This window comes from Lepisosteus platostomus, chromosome 26 (genome assembly GCF_059453375.1).
Source record: "Lepisosteus platostomus isolate fLepPlt1 chromosome 26, fLepPlt1.hap1, whole genome shotgun sequence".
NCBI classification, from domain to species: Eukaryota; Metazoa; Chordata; class Actinopteri; order Semionotiformes; family Lepisosteidae; genus Lepisosteus; species Lepisosteus platostomus.
In genome coordinates, this window is record NC_142636.1 from 11,221,918 (window position 1) to 11,239,166 (window position 17,249).

Below are 17,249 nucleotides of genomic sequence, written 5' to 3' on the forward strand. Positions count from 1 at the left end.
CGTCTGCCTGCCTGTCTGTCTGGTGTGGCCGAGAGCAGAGACCCCGCGAGAGGGAGACCTCGGCCCCCCTCCCCCTCCCTCCCTCCCTCCCCCTCTCCCCCCTCCCAAGACCGACAGCTGTCCTGCGGCCTGGGACCGGCTCCCCCTCGCCCTGTCCACAGCGACAGCCCCCCCCCAGCTTCGCGCATGGAGCAGAGGAGCCCGGGGGGGCCTGCCGCCGCCCCCGAGGGCCCGCCCCCGCCCCCGGCCGCGCCGCCGGGGGAGCAGGAGAAGGAGGGGCTGGGCGGGAAGGAGGAGGAGCGGGAGAGCCGAGGGGAGCCGGGCGCAGTACCGGAGGCTGCCACAGGGGGCGGCAGCGAGCAGCAGCCGCAGCAGTTCTCCATCAAGGAGACCAACTTCTCGGAGGGCAACGTGAAGCTGAAGATCGGGCTGCAGGCCAAGCGCATGAAGAAGCCGCCCAAGATCCTGGAGAACTACGTGTGCCGGCCCGCGATCAAGACCTCCGTCAGGCAGGGCCGGGGCCCCCGGGCGACCGGGCGGGGCGTCAGCCACGGGCTGCCCAGAGCCGTGCCCACAGACGACAGGGCTCACAGTCCCGCCCCCAGCGTGCCACCGCCGCCCCCCTGCTCCTCCGTGGCCACCCCTATGCCCCCAACATCTGTCCCTGGGCCCCTGGCTGCCAGCGTCCTGCCCAAACGGGTGAGAATCCCTCTTCTATGTCTTTCCCCATTTTTCTTGCTCTCTCTCTTCTCCTCTCTACTTTCCCTCTCTCCCTTCTTCTCTCTCCTCTCTCCGCTCCTCCCCCTCTCTCCTCCAGACGACAGCAGGGGGCTGCGAGGGAGGTCAGCAGTAACCCTGCTTGTGTCCCCCACAGGCTCCCCCGAAACTGGCGCGCAAGTCGGAGGCGAAGGTGGAGCAGAGTGCCGAGAGACCCCCCAGCCAGCAGCGGACGGAGGGAGACGGCAAGCTGCCCCCCCAAGACAAGCTTGCCCCGCCGGCCGGCCTGCCCCCCGCCCCGCCCGCGGCCGGGCCCCCCGCGCCTCTCGCCCAGGACCTCAAGCCGGACGGCCTCCCGCCTGCGAAGGCCGTGTCCCCCCAGCCCGAGGGGTCGCGCGAGAGGACGCTGCTGAACGGGGGGGCGCCCACGGTGACCGAGAAACTGGCGCAGCTCATCGCCACCTGCCCCCCCTCCAAGTCTTCCAAGGCCAAGATCCGCAAGCCCCTCTCGCCCCCGCCGGCCCCCCCCGGGGGGGCTGCCCCCTCCGGCCACCCCGCGACCCCCAGGGACCTGCCCCGCGCCGACCCCCCCGCGGGCGCGGCCGAGCTGGGGGCCCTGTCGCTGCTGCGGACCCCCGGCCGCCCACCCGGGGCCCGGCAGGGCCGGGACAGCGTGCTGGAGAAGTTCTCCGCCCCCCCCAGGAAGGAGCCCGGCGAGCCCGGCGAGGGCGGGGGCGAACGGGGGAGGGAGGGCGTCGCCGCGGCGACGGCCGCCTCCGCTGCTGGCGGCAACAGCAACAACAACAACAGCAGCAGCATCAGCACCGCTGTCAAGCCGCCGGTGCTCATTTCCTGTTGCCCCTCGTCAGGCTCCTCCTCCGGCCCAGAGACATGCAGCCGCCGGCCGCCGGCGCTCCCTCCGACCCCCAGCCGCGGGATCCCCCACATCCCGGAGGCCCCCGAAAGAGACCGGGACTTTCCTCGCGACCTGAGCACCAGGTGCCCCCCGCCTGCGCCCCCGGGGGACAAGCAGGAGTGCCGGGTGCTGCCCTTTGGGGGCAGTGGCAGGTGTGGCAGCGGCAGCCCGTGCAAGAGGAGCCCCAGGCACGGCGCTGGCATCGCCGTGGCGACGGCGGCTGAGACTCCCGGCGGCGAAAGGCATCAGCAGCAGCAGCAGCAGCAGCTGCCCCCGCCCCCGCTGGCGGCCGTCGCCGCGGCGCCCCCGCCCTCCCTCGCCCTGAAGCCCAGCCCCGCCCCCCTGGCCGCCGCCCTGCCCCGCCCCCTGGCGCAGGACTGCAAGCCGCTGAAGAAGCGCAAGGGCCGGCGGCCGCGGTGGACACGGGCCCCCCCGCGCCCCCACAGGGACACCTCCGAGGACGAGGCGGGCGAGGGAGGGGACGCCCCGCTCCCCAAGCTGCGCAAGCTCCAGAGCCCCCTCCTGCGGCCCCCCGACTCGCCGCCCCCCAAGCCCCGGCCCGTGGGGCGCCCCCCGAACCCCATCAGCGCCCACTCGTCCTCCTCCCCCCCCCGCCAGCTCTTCATGCCCCCCAAGAAGCGCGGGCGCCCCAAATCCAAGATGCCTCGCCTGGAGGGCCCCCCGCCCCACCGCCCCCTCAAGATCCCGCCCTCCAAGGTCTTCTCCCTGCTGAAGAGCAAGGAGGAGCAGGACCCCCCCGTGCTGCAGCCCGAGATCGACCTGCACCCCCCGAAACCGCTGCCCCGGAAGCGGGGGCGCCCCAAGCGGCTGCCTCCCACGCTGCCCCAGGAGGGGCAGCCCCCGACGCTGGACCCCGAGGGCTGCAGCGGCGGCGGGGGGCCGGACGAGGGGCCCGAGGCGGAGCGCCGGTTCCGCAGGAAGGGCAACGGCCAGCTGCTGATGAAGACCATCATCCGCAAGATCAACAAGATGAAGACGCTGAAGCGCAGGCGGCTGCTCAACCAGATCCTGCTCGGGCCGGGGCCCAGGGGCGCGGGCGCCGGGTCGGGGGGCGGCCCCTCGCGAGCGGGGGCAGGCGGCGGCGGCAGCGGCAGCGGAGGAGGAGGAGGAGGAGGAGGAGGAGCAGGGCCAGGGGGCGGGCTGGGGCAGTGTGACTCCGGGGCGGCGCTCTCCCGCCAGGGCTCCCCCCTCTCCTCCCTGGCCGCCACCTTCGGCGGCAAGCTGGGCCAGCAGATCAACGTCAGCAAGAAGGGGACCATCTACATGGGCAAGCGGCGCGGGCGCAAGCCGAAGGCCAGCGCGGCGCCCGACTCCTTCCTGCCCCCGTCCTCGGGCTCGGCCTCGGCCTCCTCCCCGGCCTCCTGCGCCTCCCAGCCCCCGCCGGCCTCCGCGCCCGAGGTCCTGCCCTCCCCCTCCTTCTCCCAGTCGTCGGGGGCCAGCGGCGGGCAGAGCCCCGTCAGCAGCGACGCGGGCTTCGTGGAGCCGGGCGCCGTGCACTTCCTGCCGCACCCGCACTGCGGCCACGCCTTCCAGCTGCCCCCGCCCTCGGCCTCGCCCCGCCCCCTGGGCGCCCTGGGGCCCGCCTCGCCCCTGGCCCCCTCCCTGCTGGGCCCGCTGAAGAAGTCCTGCCGGGCCCACCACCACTACCGGCACCACTACCACTACCGCAAGCTGTCGCCGCCCCCGCCGGCCCTGCTGCCCACCTCCCCCGCGCACCTGGCCGAGCTGAAGGAGGCCACGCCCTCCCCCGTCAGCGAGTCGCACAGCGAGGAGACCGTGCCCAGCGACAGCGGCATCGGCACCGACAACAACAGCACCTCCGACCGCGCCGAGAAGGGCGTGGCGGGGCTGGGCGGGGCCGGGCTGGGGGCGGGGCCCTGCTCGGGGGCGGGGCTGGCGCTGGGGATGCCCGCGGGGGGCGGGGCGGGGCTGGCGGCCCGCCGGCGGCGGCACTCCGTCCTCTTGGACCGCCCCTCCCCCGCGCCCTCCCCGCTGGGGCCGGGGGCCTCCCCGGAGCCCCGGGGCCACCACCGGCCCGCCCCGGGACCTCCCGCTACGGCGGCGGCGGCGGCGGCGGTGCTGAGCCACAAGGAGAAGCACAAGCACAAGTGCAAGCGGCGGGGCCACGACTGCCCCGGGTACGAGAAGCTGAAGCGGCAGAAGCGCAAGCGCAAGAGGAAGTACCTGCAGCTGCGCGCGCGGAGGCAGGACCCCGACTTCCTGGCCCAGCTGGAGGACGTCATCGCGCGGCTCGGCCAGGTCCGCATCGCGCACCGCGGCCTGGGCGGCGGCGGCGGGGGGGGGCTGCCGGGGCCGGCGGCGGGGCTGGGGCTGGGGGCCCCGGGGGTCCCCGGGGGCCACCCCGCCGCCCCCCACCACTACCTGCCCCGGGACCTCCTGCCCACCATCTTCCGCATCAACTTCAGCGGCTACTACTCGCCCCACCCGGCCTACCCCTGCGACTCCCTGCACTACGTGCGCAAGCCGGACCTGAAGAAGAAGCGCGGCCGGCCGCCCAAGCTGCGCGAGGCCGTGGCCGAGGTGCCCTTCGTGCACGGCCTGGGCTTCCCCTTCTACCACCCCTCCTACAGCCTGCCCTACTCCACGCCCGCCCTGGGCACCGCGCCCCTGGGCCTGGGCTACTACCGCAGCTACCCGCCGCCCCTGTACCCCCACCCCCCGCCCCCGCCGCCGCCCCCGCCCCACTCCCCCTCCTTCCCCTCCCCGCTGGGGCCGCCCCCCTCCTACATGCACCACGCCCCCCACCTGCTGCTCAACCCCGCCAAGTTCCACAAGAAGAAACACAAGCTGCTGCGCCAGGAGGCCTTCCTGGGGGCGGCCGGGCGCTCCCCGCTGCTGGCGTACCCCGCCGTGCCCCCCGAGCTGTCCTACGGCTGGCTGCACGAGCACAAGCACAAGCACCGGCACAAGCACCGCGAGCGGCGCGGCGAGGAGGGGGCCGCGGGGGGCGGGGCCGGGGGCGGGGCCGGGGGCGGGGCCGGCGCGCTGGACTCCCTGCGCCGCTACCGCTACGGCAAGGAGGGCGCCGCCGCCGCCGCCAACTCCCCCTCCTCGTCCTCCTCCTCCTCGGCCGAGCGCTGCAAACACAAGGAGGGGCACGGCTGCCTGGCCGCCCCCTACCTGACCCCCGCCGCCGCCCGCGGGCACCACCACCACCTGGAGCCCTGGGTCCGCAGGGGCGGCACCCCCGAGTCCAGCCCCCGGCTCCTGGGCGGCGACTACGCCGGCCCCCCCGGCTCCTCGGCCGCGGACGGGGCCGGGGGCGCCTCTTCCGCCTTCGCCTCGGCGCCCAGCTCTGCGCCCGCCGCCGCCGCCGCCGGCTCCGACAGCGAAGAGGAGCCCCTGGCCCCCCAGGGGGCCCCCACGCACACCAACCTGTTCGCCAGCGCCCTGAGCCGGAACCCGGGCCTGGGCCGCCGGAGGGGGGCGGGCAGCCCGGCTGAGGGGCGCTTCTGTGGACTGGAGCGGGCGCTCAGGAAGGACTGCCCCTCGTCCGCTGACAGAAGAGAGCTGCCAGGTGAGGAGGGCGTTAGTGTTCGTGTGTATGTCCTGTCTGGGTCGGGTCACTCTGTCACCCTACAGTCCAGAGATCGCTGGTCCTGTCTGGGTCGGGTCACTCTGTCACCCTACAGTCCAGAGATCGCTGGTCCTGTCTGGGTCGGGTCACTCTGTCACCCTACAGTCCAGAGATCGCTGGTCCTGTCTGGGTCGGGTCACTCTGTCACCCTACAGTCCAGAGATCGCTGGTCCAGTCTGGGTCGGGTCACTCTGTCACCCTACAGTCCAGAGATCGCTGGTCCTGTCTGGGTCGGGTCACTGTGTCACCCTACAGTCCAGAGATCGCTGGTCCTGTCTGGGTCGGGTCACTCTGTCACCCTACAGTCCAGAGATCACTGGTCCAGTCTGGGTCACACTGTAACCCTACAGTCCAGAGATCACTGGTCCAGTCTGGGTCACACTGTAACCCTACAGTCCAGAGATCACTGGTCCAGTCTGGGTCACACTGTAACCCTACAGTCCAGAGATCACCGGTCCAGTCTGGGTCACACTGTAACCCTACAGTCCAGAGATCGCTGGTCCAGTCTGGGTCACACTGTAACCCTACAGTCCAGTAGTTTGCGAGCAAGAGCTGCGCCAGTCCTCCCTCTGGTGGGCTGCAGTGTGGACGAGGAGCTGCGGTCCTGACAGTGCAGGTGTCAGAGGAGATTTTAGCTTTGGTGACTCAAAACTCTGGAGAGGAAAAAAAAAAGCGATTGGTGATTACGAATTGTTTAGAAATTCAGTGGCATCATCAAGAGTCGGAGAGCACGGAGCTGGCGGTGTGCTGTGCAAGAGTGGCTCAGCGCAGGAAGTGAGCTGGGCCGCTTGGCAGAGACCCCTGGGAGCAGCTCCCTGGGTAACACAGCTCAGTAACCAGTCTCCCAGCAGTCACTGTGGTCCGGCCCTCTGGGACCTGAGACGACAGCAGAGCTTGTCCACAGTCCGGTCAGGTGTGCGCTGGTGTGCGTAGGCTCTCTCCTCTGATGGAACAAGTACCAGTAAGAGGTTTATTCCATGCTGAACGGAGAAGAAAGAAAACAACACTTTGGTTGTGGAGCCTTCTTCGGGTCTGAGATCTCTCCTCTGATCACAGGGCTGTTACACCAGGAGGACAGCTGGTCCAGTGGTTAAGACACAGGGCTGTTACTCCAGGAGGACAGCTGGTCCAGTGGTTGAGGCACAGGGCTGTTACACCAGGGGGACAGCTGGTCCAGAGGTTGAGGCCCAGGGCTGTTACACCAGGGGGACAGCTGGTCCAGAGGTTGAGGCCCAGGGCTGTTACACCAGGAGGACAGCTGGTCCAGTGGTTAAGACACAGGGCTGTTACTCCAGGAGGACAGCTGGTCCAGTGGTTGAGGCACAGGGCTGTTATTCCAGGAGGACAGCTGGTCCAGTGGTTGAGGCACAGGGCTGTTACTCCAGGAGGACAGCGGGTCCAGTGGTTGAGGCCCAGGGCTGTTACACCAGGAGGACAGCCGGTCCAGTGGAAAAGACACAGGGCTGTTACACCAGGAGGACAGCTGGTCCAGTGGTTGAGGCACAGGGCTGTTTCACCAGGAGGACAGCTGGTCCAGTGGTTGAGGCACAGGGCCGTTTACACCAGGAGGACAGCCGGTCCAGTGGTTGAGGCACAGGGCCTTTTACACCAGGAGGACAGCTGGTCCAGTGGTTGAGGCACAGGGCCGTTTACACCAGGAGGACAGCAGGTCCAGTGCTTACAGTCCAGTCTGGTCAGGCTGGCGGGGCAGAGAGACTGTGTGAGAGCAGGACCGGGGTCAGAGCTGCTGTTTGAAAGCTGAGACGTGCCTGGCAGCCCCGTTCTGACTAACCAAACACACATGTGCCCACAGTCATCCAGCCGCCCCCGCCCCTATCCGCTTCCCGGACGCAGACTCACGCTGACTGTGGGAAAAACCCTGTGGTGACTCACTGTCCCCCCTCCCCCTCTGACCATCCTCAGAGGTGTGCTCGCGCCTGGGCAGGGCTGGGCCTGCGTGTCCCCCCACTGCCCTGCCCCTCTCTCTGTCCCCCCTCTTTCTTCCTGCTCGCCCCTTCTCTTGCTCTTTATACAAAGAACCCGCACCTCCTTGGCCAGCACAGGCCGCCAGCTCATTGCCATCTTGTCTCATCTGCAGGGCTCGCAGGTGGTGTCCAGACCCGAGGGGCGCGCTCTGGCGCCCCCGACTGCCCGGAGATGGTACTGCAGCACCAGCACCACCATCACCAGCAGCAGCAGTCCATCCTCCAGATGGCCCAGTTTCCCCCCCGGCTCCTGCACTGCCACCACGACGGCGGAGCCGACGGCACAGCTGCCCGGCTCTGCATGGCAGCGCCCGGCGGGGGCGCCCAGGGCCCCGGGAGGCCCCCGAGCCGAGAGAGGGCCAACCGGCAAGACAGCCCCTCGGGCCGGCCGCCCGGCTGCCCCGACCCCGGTAGGGGAGGAGGTGGGGCGGGGGGGTCGGAGGCGGCCGCCTGCTCCGCTGCGCCCCAGCAGCCCCCCCAGCCCCTCCCCAGCCTGCCGGGCTCCAGGTTCGAGCGCGTGCTGTCCACCAAGCGCAGCCTGTACCACGTCAACAAGATCCTCAAGGCCAAGAAGCTGCAGCGCCAGGCGCGCACCGGCAACAACATGGTGAAGCGGCGCCCGGGAAGACCGCGCAAGCACCCGCCGCCCGCCAGCCCCGCCAGCCCCGCCGGCCCCACCGGCCCCCCAGGCCCCACCGGCCCCGCCCGCGCCCTGGGGGACACGGTGGCGGACATCATCGAGGCCGTGGTGCAGGGACAGCACCGGAAGGGCGTCAAGAGGAAACGGTGGCCCCCCGGCGAGGGGGAGGAGCCCCCGCAGACGGAGTGGCTGACGCAGGAGGAGCTGCACTCTTTCCGCAGGTACGGCGCCCCTGTGCAGTACCACTGGGGGAGCCCTCTGACGGTGTTGGGGGGTCCAGAGGCGTGTCCTCTGTCACTGTGGGAGGGTCCAGGGCATGTCCTCTGTCAGTGTGGGAGGGTCCAGGGCATGTCCTCTGTTAGTGTGTGTGGGGGGGAGGGTCCAGGGCGTGTCCTCTGTCGGTGTGGGAGGGTCCAGGGCGTGTCCTCTGTTAGTGTGTGTGGGGGGGAGGGTCCAGGGCGTGTCCCCTGTCGGTGTGGGAGGGTCCAGGGCGTGTCCTCTGTTAGTGTGTGTGGGGGGGAGGGTCCAGGGCGTGTCCTCTGTCAGTGTGGGAGGGTCCAGGGCATGTCCTCTGTCAGTGTGGGAGGGTCCAGGGCGTGTCCTCTGTCAGTGTGGGAGGGTCCAGGGCGTGTCCTCTGTCGGTGTGGGAGGGTCCAGGGCGTGTCCTCTGTCGGTGTGGGAGGGTCCAGGGCGTGTCCTCTGTCAGTGTGGGAGGGTCCAGGGCGTGTCCTTTGTCAGTGTGGGAGGGTCCAGGGCGTGTCCTCTGTCGCTGTGGGAGGGTCCAGGGCGTGTCCTCTGTCAGTGTGGGAGGGTCCAGGGCGTGTCCTTTGTCGGTGTGGGAGGGTCCAGGGCGTGTCCTCTGACAGTTTCTCTCATCTTGCTCTCTCTCTCCAGTGCGCTGGAGAGCCCACCAGAAGGTCAGGCCTCAGTGGAGGACTCAAGAAAGCCACCAGAGGAACAGGCCCCACCCCTGTCGCAGCCCTCCAGCCAGCGGGAGAAGCGGTCAGCTCGCCCCCCCAAGAAGAAGTACCAGAGAGCGGGGCTCTACTCCGACGTGTACAAGACTGCGGAGTGAGTGACCCTCTCACTTACAGCAGACAAGCCCACAGGACACAGGCAGGAGAGAGAGGGAGAGTGCAGGGAATACAGGCAGGAGTGAGAGAGAGGGAGTGTGCAGGGAATATGGGCAGGAGTGAGAGAGAGAGTGCACGGGGAATATGGGCAGGAGTGAGAGAGAGGGAGAGTGCAGGGAATACGGGCAGGAGTGAGAGAGAGGGAGTGTGCAGGGAATATGGGCAGGAGTGAGAGAGAGAGTGCACGGGGAATATGGGCAGGAGTGAGAGAGAGGGAGAGTGCAGGGAATACGGGCAGGAGTGAGAGAGAGGGAGTGTGCAGGGAATACGGGCAGGAGTGAGAGAGAGGGAGTGTGCAGGGAATATGGGCAGGAGTGAGAGAGAGGGAGTGTGCAGGGAATATGGGCAGGAGTGAGAGAGAGGGAGTGTGCATGGAATATGGGCAGGAGTGAGAGAGAGGGAGTGTGCAGGGAATATGGGCAGGAGTGAGAGAGAGGGAGTGTGCAGAGAATATGGGCAGGAGTGAGAGAGAGGGAGTGTGCAGAGAATATGGGCAGGAGTGAGAGAGAGGGAGTGTGCAAGGAATATGGGCAGGAGTGAGAGAGAGGGAGTGTGCATGGAATATGGGCAGGAGTGAGAGAGAGGGAGTGTGCAGGGAATATGGGCAGGAGTGAGAGAGAGGGAGTGTGCAGGGAATATGGGCAGGAGTGAGAGAGAGGGAGTGTGCAGAGAATATGGGCAGGAGTGAGAGAGAGGGAGTGTGCAGAGAATATGGGCAGGAGTGAGAGAGGGAGTGTGCAGGGAATATGGGCAGGAGTGAGAGAGAGGGAGTGTGCAGGGAATATGGGCAGGAGTGAGAGAGAGGGAGTGTGCAGGGAATATGGGCAGGAGTGAGAGAGAGAGAGTGCGCCGGGAATATGGGCAGGAGTGAGAGAGAGAGAGTGCGCCGGGAATATGGGCAGGAGTGAGAGAGAGTGCGCAGGGAATACGGGCAGGAGTGAGAGAGAGAGTGCGCAGAGAATATGGGCAGGAGTGAGAGAGAGAGTGCGCAGGGAATATGGGAATATGAGAACTGAGCTGTGCTCACTCCTGTCTCTGTCCCCCTGTCTCCCTCTCCAGTCCTAAGAGCCAGCTCCTGCAGCTGAAGAAGGAGCGGCTGGAATACACGCCTGGGGAGCACGAGTACGGTCTCTTCCCTGCGCCGATTCACGTCGGTCAGTCTGCCTGCCTGCGTGTACCTGCGTCTGCCCCTGCGCCTGCTCCTGCCCCTGCGTCTGTATCCCCCTCCTCCCCTGCTCCTGCCCCTGCGTCTGTATCCCCCTCCTCCCCTGCCCGAGTCTGTATCCCCCTCCTCCCCTGCTCCTGCCCCTGAGTCTGTATCCCCCTCTTCCCCTGCTCCTGCCCCTGAGTCTGTATCCCCCTCCTCCCCTGCTCCTGCCCCTGAGTCTGTATCCCCCTCTTCCCCTGCCCCTGAGTCTGTATCCCCCTCTTCCCCTGCTCCTGAGTCTGTATCCTCATTTGCTCCTGTGCCTGCCCTTGCACCTGCTTCTGCACCTGTCTGTACCTGAGACTCCACCCACCTGCACCTGTCTGTACCTGAGACTCCACCCACCTGCACCTGCGACTGCACCTAAGACTCCACCCAACTGCGCCTGCGTCTGCACCTGAGACTCCACCCACCTGCCTGTACCTGAGACTCCACCCACCTGCACCTGTCTGTACCTGAGACTCCACCCACCTGCGCCTGCGTCTGACCCTGTCTGTACCTGAGACTCCACCCACCTGCGCCTGAGACTCCACCCATCTGCACCTGTCTACGCCTGAGACTCCACCCAACTGCACCTGCGACTGCACCTAAGACTCCACCCAACTGCGCCTGCGTCTGCACCTGAGACTCCACCCACCTGCCTGTACCTGAGACTCCACCCACCTGCGCCTGCGACTGCACCTAAGACTCCACCCACCTGCGCCTGCGTCTGCACCTGAGACTCCACCCACTTGCCCTGCGTCTGCACCTCTCTGTACCTGGGACTCCACCCACCTGCGCCTGCGTCTGCACCTGAGACTCCACCCACCTGCCTGTACCTGAGACTCCACCCACTTGCGCCTGCGACTGCACCTGAGACTCCACCCACCTGCCTGTACCTGAGACTCCACCCACCTGCCTGTACCTGAGACTCCACCCACTTGCGCCTGCGACTGCACCTGTCTGTACCTGAGACTCCCACCCACCTGCGCCTGCGTCTGTACCTGAGATTGTGCCCGCCTGTGTCTGCACCTGTGTCTGCTGCTGTGTGTGACCAGATCCTTTCGGTCTTTCAGGGAAGTACCTGAGACAGAAGAGAATTGATTTCCAGCTGCCGTATGACATCCTGTGGCAGTGGAAACACAACCAGGTATGAACTGATGGCAGCGTTTTTGTGGTGGCGCTAGTGACAGTTAGTGGGATTGTTAATAAAAATAAAATGTACAGCATGAGGGTCTGACTCCGCCCTCCTCAGTCTCCCGGTCTCCAGCTGATGCAGCTGCGCCAGTGACTGTGGCCATGTCTGCCTCTCTCTCTCCCTCAGCTCTACAAGAAGCCTGACGTCCCTCTGTACAAGAAGATCAGATCCAGTGAGTAAGCCTCAGTCTTGCTGCCAGTCAATTCAATTCAATTCAAGGTGCTTTATTAGCATGACCGATGGGTGTTGCCAAAGCAAATAAAATTAATAAAATTAACATGGAACAAAACAAAAAATAGAAGTAAAATAAAATCTACAGACATGTTACAGACATTTACAACAAAGACATATTATAAAATATTGACATATACTGTAGGCGGCTGGAGCATTATTGGGAGACAGACTCACTGTTCCTCAGGCTGTGACAGGAGATCACATACTGGGCTGCCAGATCAACTGAGTTCCCTCCTCCCTCTCCCAGTAGGATTGGGACCCGTTGTGATTCTGGCAGGTGTGGGAACTCTGGGATTAGATTTCTGTATTTCAGGAAGAATGTTTCTCTAATCCCAGAGTATCTGTCACAGTGCAGTAGGAAGTGCACCCCTGTCTCTATTTCTCCCTGCTGGCAGTGGGAGCACAGCCTGTCCTCTCTGGGCAGCCAGGTCTGCCTGTGTCCAGGCTGTGGTCACTGAGCCTGTCCTCTCTGGACAGCCAGGTCTGCCTGTGTCCAGTGTCTCTGTCCAGGCTGTGGTCAGTGAGCCTGTCCTCTCTGGACAGCCAGGTCTGCCTGTGTCGCCCAGTTTCTATGGCCAGGTTGTGGTCACTGAGCCTGTACTTCGTCAGGGTCTGTTTCTGTTTGTTATTTTTTTATTTTGGTCAAATATTCAGCGAGTGTGTATTGTCTGTTTAGGGTTCTGTAGCATTCCAGTTTATGTTGTGTTTGTGTGTGTGTGTCCCAGTGTGTGAGATATGCCAAGTCTCACACACTGTCTTGCCAAGTGCCAGCGACGGCCCTCACTCACCTCTCCCCACCCCCCCCTCCCCGTCTGCCCGTCTCCCAGATGTGTACGTGGACGTGAAGCCGCTCTCCGGCTACGAAGCCACCACCTGCAGCTGCAAGAGGTCGGAGGACGAGGCCGAGAAGGGCTGCATTGACGACTGTCTGAACAGGTAGCGCTCGCCGCACCCCACGGCCCCCCCGCTCGCGCCGCGCCCCTCTGACCCCCCACTCCTCTGACGCGCTCTGTCCCCCGTCCAGGATGATCTTTGCCGAGTGCTCCCCCAACACCTGCCCCTGCGGAGACCAGTGTGACAACCAGCGCATCCAGAGGCACGAGTGGGTGCAGTGCCTGGAGCGCTTCCGGGCTGAAGGCAAGGGCTGGGGGATCCGCACCAAGGAGTCGCTGCGCTCGGGCCAGTTCATCATCGAGTACCTGGGGGAGGTGGTGAGCGAGCAGGAGTTCAGGTAGGGCACAGGTCAAGGGCAGTGGGACATGCAGCTCAGGGTGTTCATGGGTGGAGCACCTGCACAGGCAGGGCGCACCTGAGATTTGTACTGAGGTGGACACAGCTGGACAGGCAGAGCACACCTGAGATTTGTACTGAGGTGGACACAGCTGGACAGGCAGAGCGCACCTGATATTTGTACTGAGGTGGACACAGCTGGACAGGTAGAGCACACCTGAGGTTTGTACTGAGGTGGACACAGCTGGACAGGTAGAGCACACCTGAGATTTGTACTGAGGTGGACACAGCTGGACAGGCAGAGCACACCTGAGGTTTGTACTGAGGTGGACAAAGCTGGACAGGTAGAGCACACCTGAAGTGGACACAGCTGGACAGGGAGAGCACACACTTATAGTATCTGTGTAGTGCTCTGTGAGTCGTGTGCTCACGGTGATTCAGTAAGAGTGCATGTGTGTCGTTCAGGAACCGCATGATTGAGCAGTACCATACTCACAATGACCACTACTGCCTGAACCTGGACAGCGGAATGGTCATCGACAGCTACCGCATGGGCAACGAGGCGCGGTTCATCAACCACAGCTGCGACCCCAACTGTGAGATGCAGAAGTGGTGAGTGTGTGCCCCCGTGGGTGAGCCCGCCGCGGGCCCCTCTGCCTGCTGACCCTGCCTCCTCCCCGCAGGTCCGTCAACGGGGTCTACCGCATCGGCCTGTTCGCACTCAAGGACATGAGCAGCGGCACCGAGCTCACGTACGACTACAACTTCCACTCCTTCAACACTGAGAAACAGGCGAGTCTCCCTCTGTCCTCTCGCTGCTCCGGCACCCAGCAACACTCTCTCTCACTCTCCTCTATCACTCTCTCCTCTCACTCCTTCAACACCGAGAAACAGGCGAGTCTCCCGCTGTCCTCTCGCTGCTCCGGCACCCAGCAACACTCGCTCTGTCCTCTCTCCTCTATCACTCTCTCCTCTATCACTCTCTCCTCTCACTCCTTCAACACCCAGCAACACTCTCTGTCCTCTCTCCTCTATCACTCTCTCCTCTCACTGCTCCAGCACCCAGCAACACACTCTCTCACCCTCCTCTATCACTCTCTCCTCTCACTGCTCCAGCACCCAGCAACACACTCTCTCACCCTCCTCTATCACTCTCTCCTCTCGCTGCTTCAACACCCAGCAACACACTCTCTCACCCTCCTCTATCACTCTCTCCTCTCACTGCTCCAGTACCCAGCAACACTCTCTCTCACTCTCTCCTCTATCACTCTCTCCTCTCGCTGCTCCAGCACCCAGCAACACACCCTCTCACTCTCCTCTCACTCCTTCAACACCCAGCAACACACTCTCTCCCTCTCTCCTTCGGCAGTGAAAACAGGTGACTCACTCCCTCTCCTCTCACTCTCCCCTCTCTCTGCAGCAAGTGTGTAAGTGTGGCTCGGAGCGCTGTCGGGGCATCATCGGGGGCAAGAGCCAGCGCGTGAATGGCCTGCCGGGGAAGGGGGGCGCTCACCGCCGGCCGGGGAGGCTGAAGGAGAAGCGCAAGTCCAAACACCAGCTGAAGAAACGGGTGAGAACTGCTCCAGTGTAGGACCGAGGAGCTGGGCACTGAGCCGTGTCCTCTCTGGCACTGGGCACTCTGCATGGACACTGACTACTGTAGGAGTAGAGGGCTGGGCACTGGACACTGTGGTAATGAGCATAGTCCAGTCCTGGTCCTGGAGGACCTGTGTGTCTACAGCACTGGTGTTCAGTCCTGGAGGACCTGTGTGTCGACAGCGCTGGTGTTCAGTCCTGGAGGACCTGTGTGTCTACAGCGCTGGTGTTCAGTCCTGGAGGACCTGTGTGTCTACAGTGCTGGTGTCCAGTCCTGGAGGACTGTGTGTCGACAGCGCTGGTGTTCAGTCCTGGTCCTGGAGGACCTGTGTGTCTACAGTGCTGGTGTTCAGTCCTGGAGGACCTGTGTGTCGACAGCGCTGGTGTTCAGTCCTGGTCCTGGAGGACCTGTGTGTCTACAGTGCTGGTGTTCAGTCCTGGAGGACCTGTGTGTCTACAGCGCTGGTGTTCAGTCCTGGAGGACCTGTGTGTCTACAGCGCTGGTGTTCAGTCCTGGAGGACCTGTGTGTCTACAGCGCTGGTGTTCAGTCCTGGAGGACCTGTGTGTCGACAGCGCTGGTGTCCAGTCCTGGAGGACCTGTGTGTCTACAGCGCTGGTGTTCAGTCCTGGTCCTGGAGGACCTGTGTGTCTACAGCGCTGGTGTTCAGTCCTGGAGGACCTGTGTGTCGACAGCGCTGGTGTTCAGTCCTGGAGGACCTGTGTGTCTACAGTGCTGGTGTCCAGTCCTGGTCCTGGAGGACCTGTGTGTCTACAGTGCTGGTGTCCAGTCCTGGAGGACCTGTGTGTCGACAGCGCTGGTGTTCAGTCCTGGTCCTGGAGGACCTGTGTGTCTACAGTGCTGGTGTTCAGTCCTGGAGGACCTGTGTGTCGACAGCGCTGGTGTTCAGTCCTGGTCCTGGAGGACCTGTGTGTCTACAGTGCTGGTGTCCAGTCCTGGAGGACCTGTGTGTCGACAGCGCTGGTGTCCAGTCCTGGAGGACCTGTGTGTCGACAGCGCTGGTGTTCAGTCCTGGTCCTGGAGGACCTGTGTGTCTACAGTGCTGGTGTTCAGTCCTGGAGGACCTGTGTGTCGACAGCGCTGGTGTTCAGTCCTGGTCCTGGAGGACCTGTGTGTCTACAGTGCTGGTGTCCAGTCCTGGAGGACCTGTGTGTCGACAGCGCTGGTGTCCAGTCCTGGTCCTGGAGGACCTGTGTGTCTACAGCGCTGGTGTCCAGTCCTGGAGGACCTGTGTGTCGACAGCGCTAGTGTCCAGTCCTGGAGGACCTGTGTGTCTACAGCGCTGGTGTTCAGTCCTGGTCCTGGAGGACCTGTGTGTCTACAGTGCTGGTGTCCAGTCCTGGAGGACCTGTGTGTCTACAGCGCTGGTGTTCAGTCCTGGAGGACCTGTGTGTCGACAGCGATGGTGTTCAGTCCTGGTCCTGGAGGACCTGTGTGTCTACAGTGCTGGTGTCCAGTCCTGGAGGACCTGTGTGTCTACAGCGCTGGTGTTCAGTCCTGGAGGACCTGTGTGTCGACAGCGCTGGTGTTCAGTCCTGGTCCTGGAGGACCTGTGTGTCTACAGCGCTGGTGTTCAGTCCTGGAGGACCTGTGTGTCTACAGCGCTGGTGTCCAGTCCTGGAGGACCTGTGTGTCTACAGCGCTGGTGTCCAGTCCTTGTCCTGGAGGACCTGTGTGTCTACAGTGCTGGTGTCCAGTCCTGGAGGACCTGTGTGTCTACAGGGCTGGTGTCCAGTCCTGGTCCTGGAAGATGTTTCTCTGAAGGATTTCCAGGTCTCTCTACAGCAGCAGCACTGGAAGAGCTGGGAGAAGCTGTTATTCTGGTCCAGTTCAGTCAGGAACTGGCTAGATGCACTCATTACCCAAAATCTGAGCTGGAATGACAATGCCCTCAAGGAATACACTCGACACTCTTACACAAACACATGGAAGGTCAAATTACTTTATTAGTTTTCTACTTTGTCGGTTATATTAATGCATGTCTGTAAAGGGCTAAAGAGGGCATCTTGTTAAAGCTCAAAGAGAGAGTAAAAAACAACAGCAGTCGGATGTCTAAGGTGGATAAAGATTGAAGGTAACTGGTGTTCTGAGGTCAGGGTTTGCTGGAGGTCAGAGGTCAAAGGCCACAGGAGGTCAAAAGGTTAAAGGGTGGTTAAAGAGCACCATTGTTATTTTTTCTTCCAGGAGGAGGACTCCAGTGACAGCGGAAAGTTCTCCCCTCACCTGCACATGAAGCCGATGTCAAACAGAGAGAGGTAATGACAGTGCGCTCTTCCGAGAGCCCGACTCCGTGCAGTGCAGACACCCCAATACCGCACAGTCTAGGCAAGCTGACACTGTGCAGCGTGAACACCCTGACACCCCGACACCGTGCAGCGTGAACACCCTGACACCCCGACACCGTGCAGCGTGAACACCCTGACGCCCCGACACCGTGCAGCGTGAACACCCTGACGCCCCGACACCGTGCAGCGTGAACACCCTGACGCCCCGACACCGTGCAGCGTGAACACCCTGACGCCCCGACATCGTGCAGCGTGAACACCCTGACGCCCCGACACCGTGCAGCGTGAACACCCTGACGCCCCGACACCGTGCAGCGTGAACACCCCTACACCCCGAGACCGTGCAGCGTGAACACCCCGACGCCCCGAGACCGTGCAGCGTGAACACCCCGACGCCCCGAGACCGTGCAGCGTGAACACCCCGACGCCCCGACACCGTGCAGCGTGAACACCCCGACGCCCCGACACCGTGCAGCGTGAACACCCTGAC

At 64.2% G+C, this 17,249-nt stretch overlaps 1 protein-coding gene and 1 long non-coding RNA gene across 3 annotated transcripts in view; one reads left to right on the plus strand and one right to left on the minus strand.

Moving 5' to 3' along the window:
* The first annotated feature begins 186 nt into the window (after positions 1 to 186).
* ash1l (ASH1 like histone lysine methyltransferase) overlaps positions 187 to 17,249 on the plus strand; it is a 30,006-nt gene continuing 12,943 nt past the window's right edge. Inside the window, exons 1-14 of one of the 2 annotated variants that reach the window (XM_088620603.1) lie at positions 187 to 699; positions 875 to 5,192; positions 7,351 to 8,098; positions 8,772 to 8,948; positions 10,070 to 10,164; positions 11,273 to 11,346; positions 11,521 to 11,566; positions 12,456 to 12,564; positions 12,653 to 12,859; positions 13,324 to 13,470; positions 13,542 to 13,626; positions 13,729 to 13,752; positions 14,279 to 14,428; positions 16,659 to 16,729. In XM_088620603.1, coding sequence (XP_088476729.1) covers positions 187 to 699; positions 875 to 5,192; positions 7,351 to 8,098; positions 8,772 to 8,948; positions 10,070 to 10,164; positions 11,273 to 11,346; positions 11,521 to 11,566; positions 12,456 to 12,564; positions 12,653 to 12,859; positions 13,324 to 13,470; positions 13,542 to 13,626; positions 13,729 to 13,752; positions 14,279 to 14,428; positions 16,659 to 16,729 — 6,764 coding nt within the window. Of the gene's footprint in view, positions 700 to 874; positions 5,193 to 7,350; positions 8,099 to 8,771; positions 8,949 to 10,069; positions 10,165 to 11,272; positions 11,347 to 11,520; positions 11,567 to 12,455; positions 12,565 to 12,652; positions 12,860 to 13,323; positions 13,471 to 13,541; positions 13,651 to 13,728; positions 13,753 to 14,278; positions 14,429 to 16,658; positions 16,730 to 17,249 lie in introns of both variants that reach the window. The other variant, XM_088620604.1, reaches the window with a different exon arrangement.
* On the minus strand, positions 10,745 to 11,265 carry LOC148640125 (uncharacterized). Its single transcript, XR_015930577.1, has 3 exons — positions 11,096 to 11,265; positions 10,933 to 11,009; positions 10,745 to 10,864 (listed from the first exon to the last, which is right to left on the minus strand). It is a non-coding gene; the product is annotated as an uncharacterized LOC148640125 (long non-coding RNA).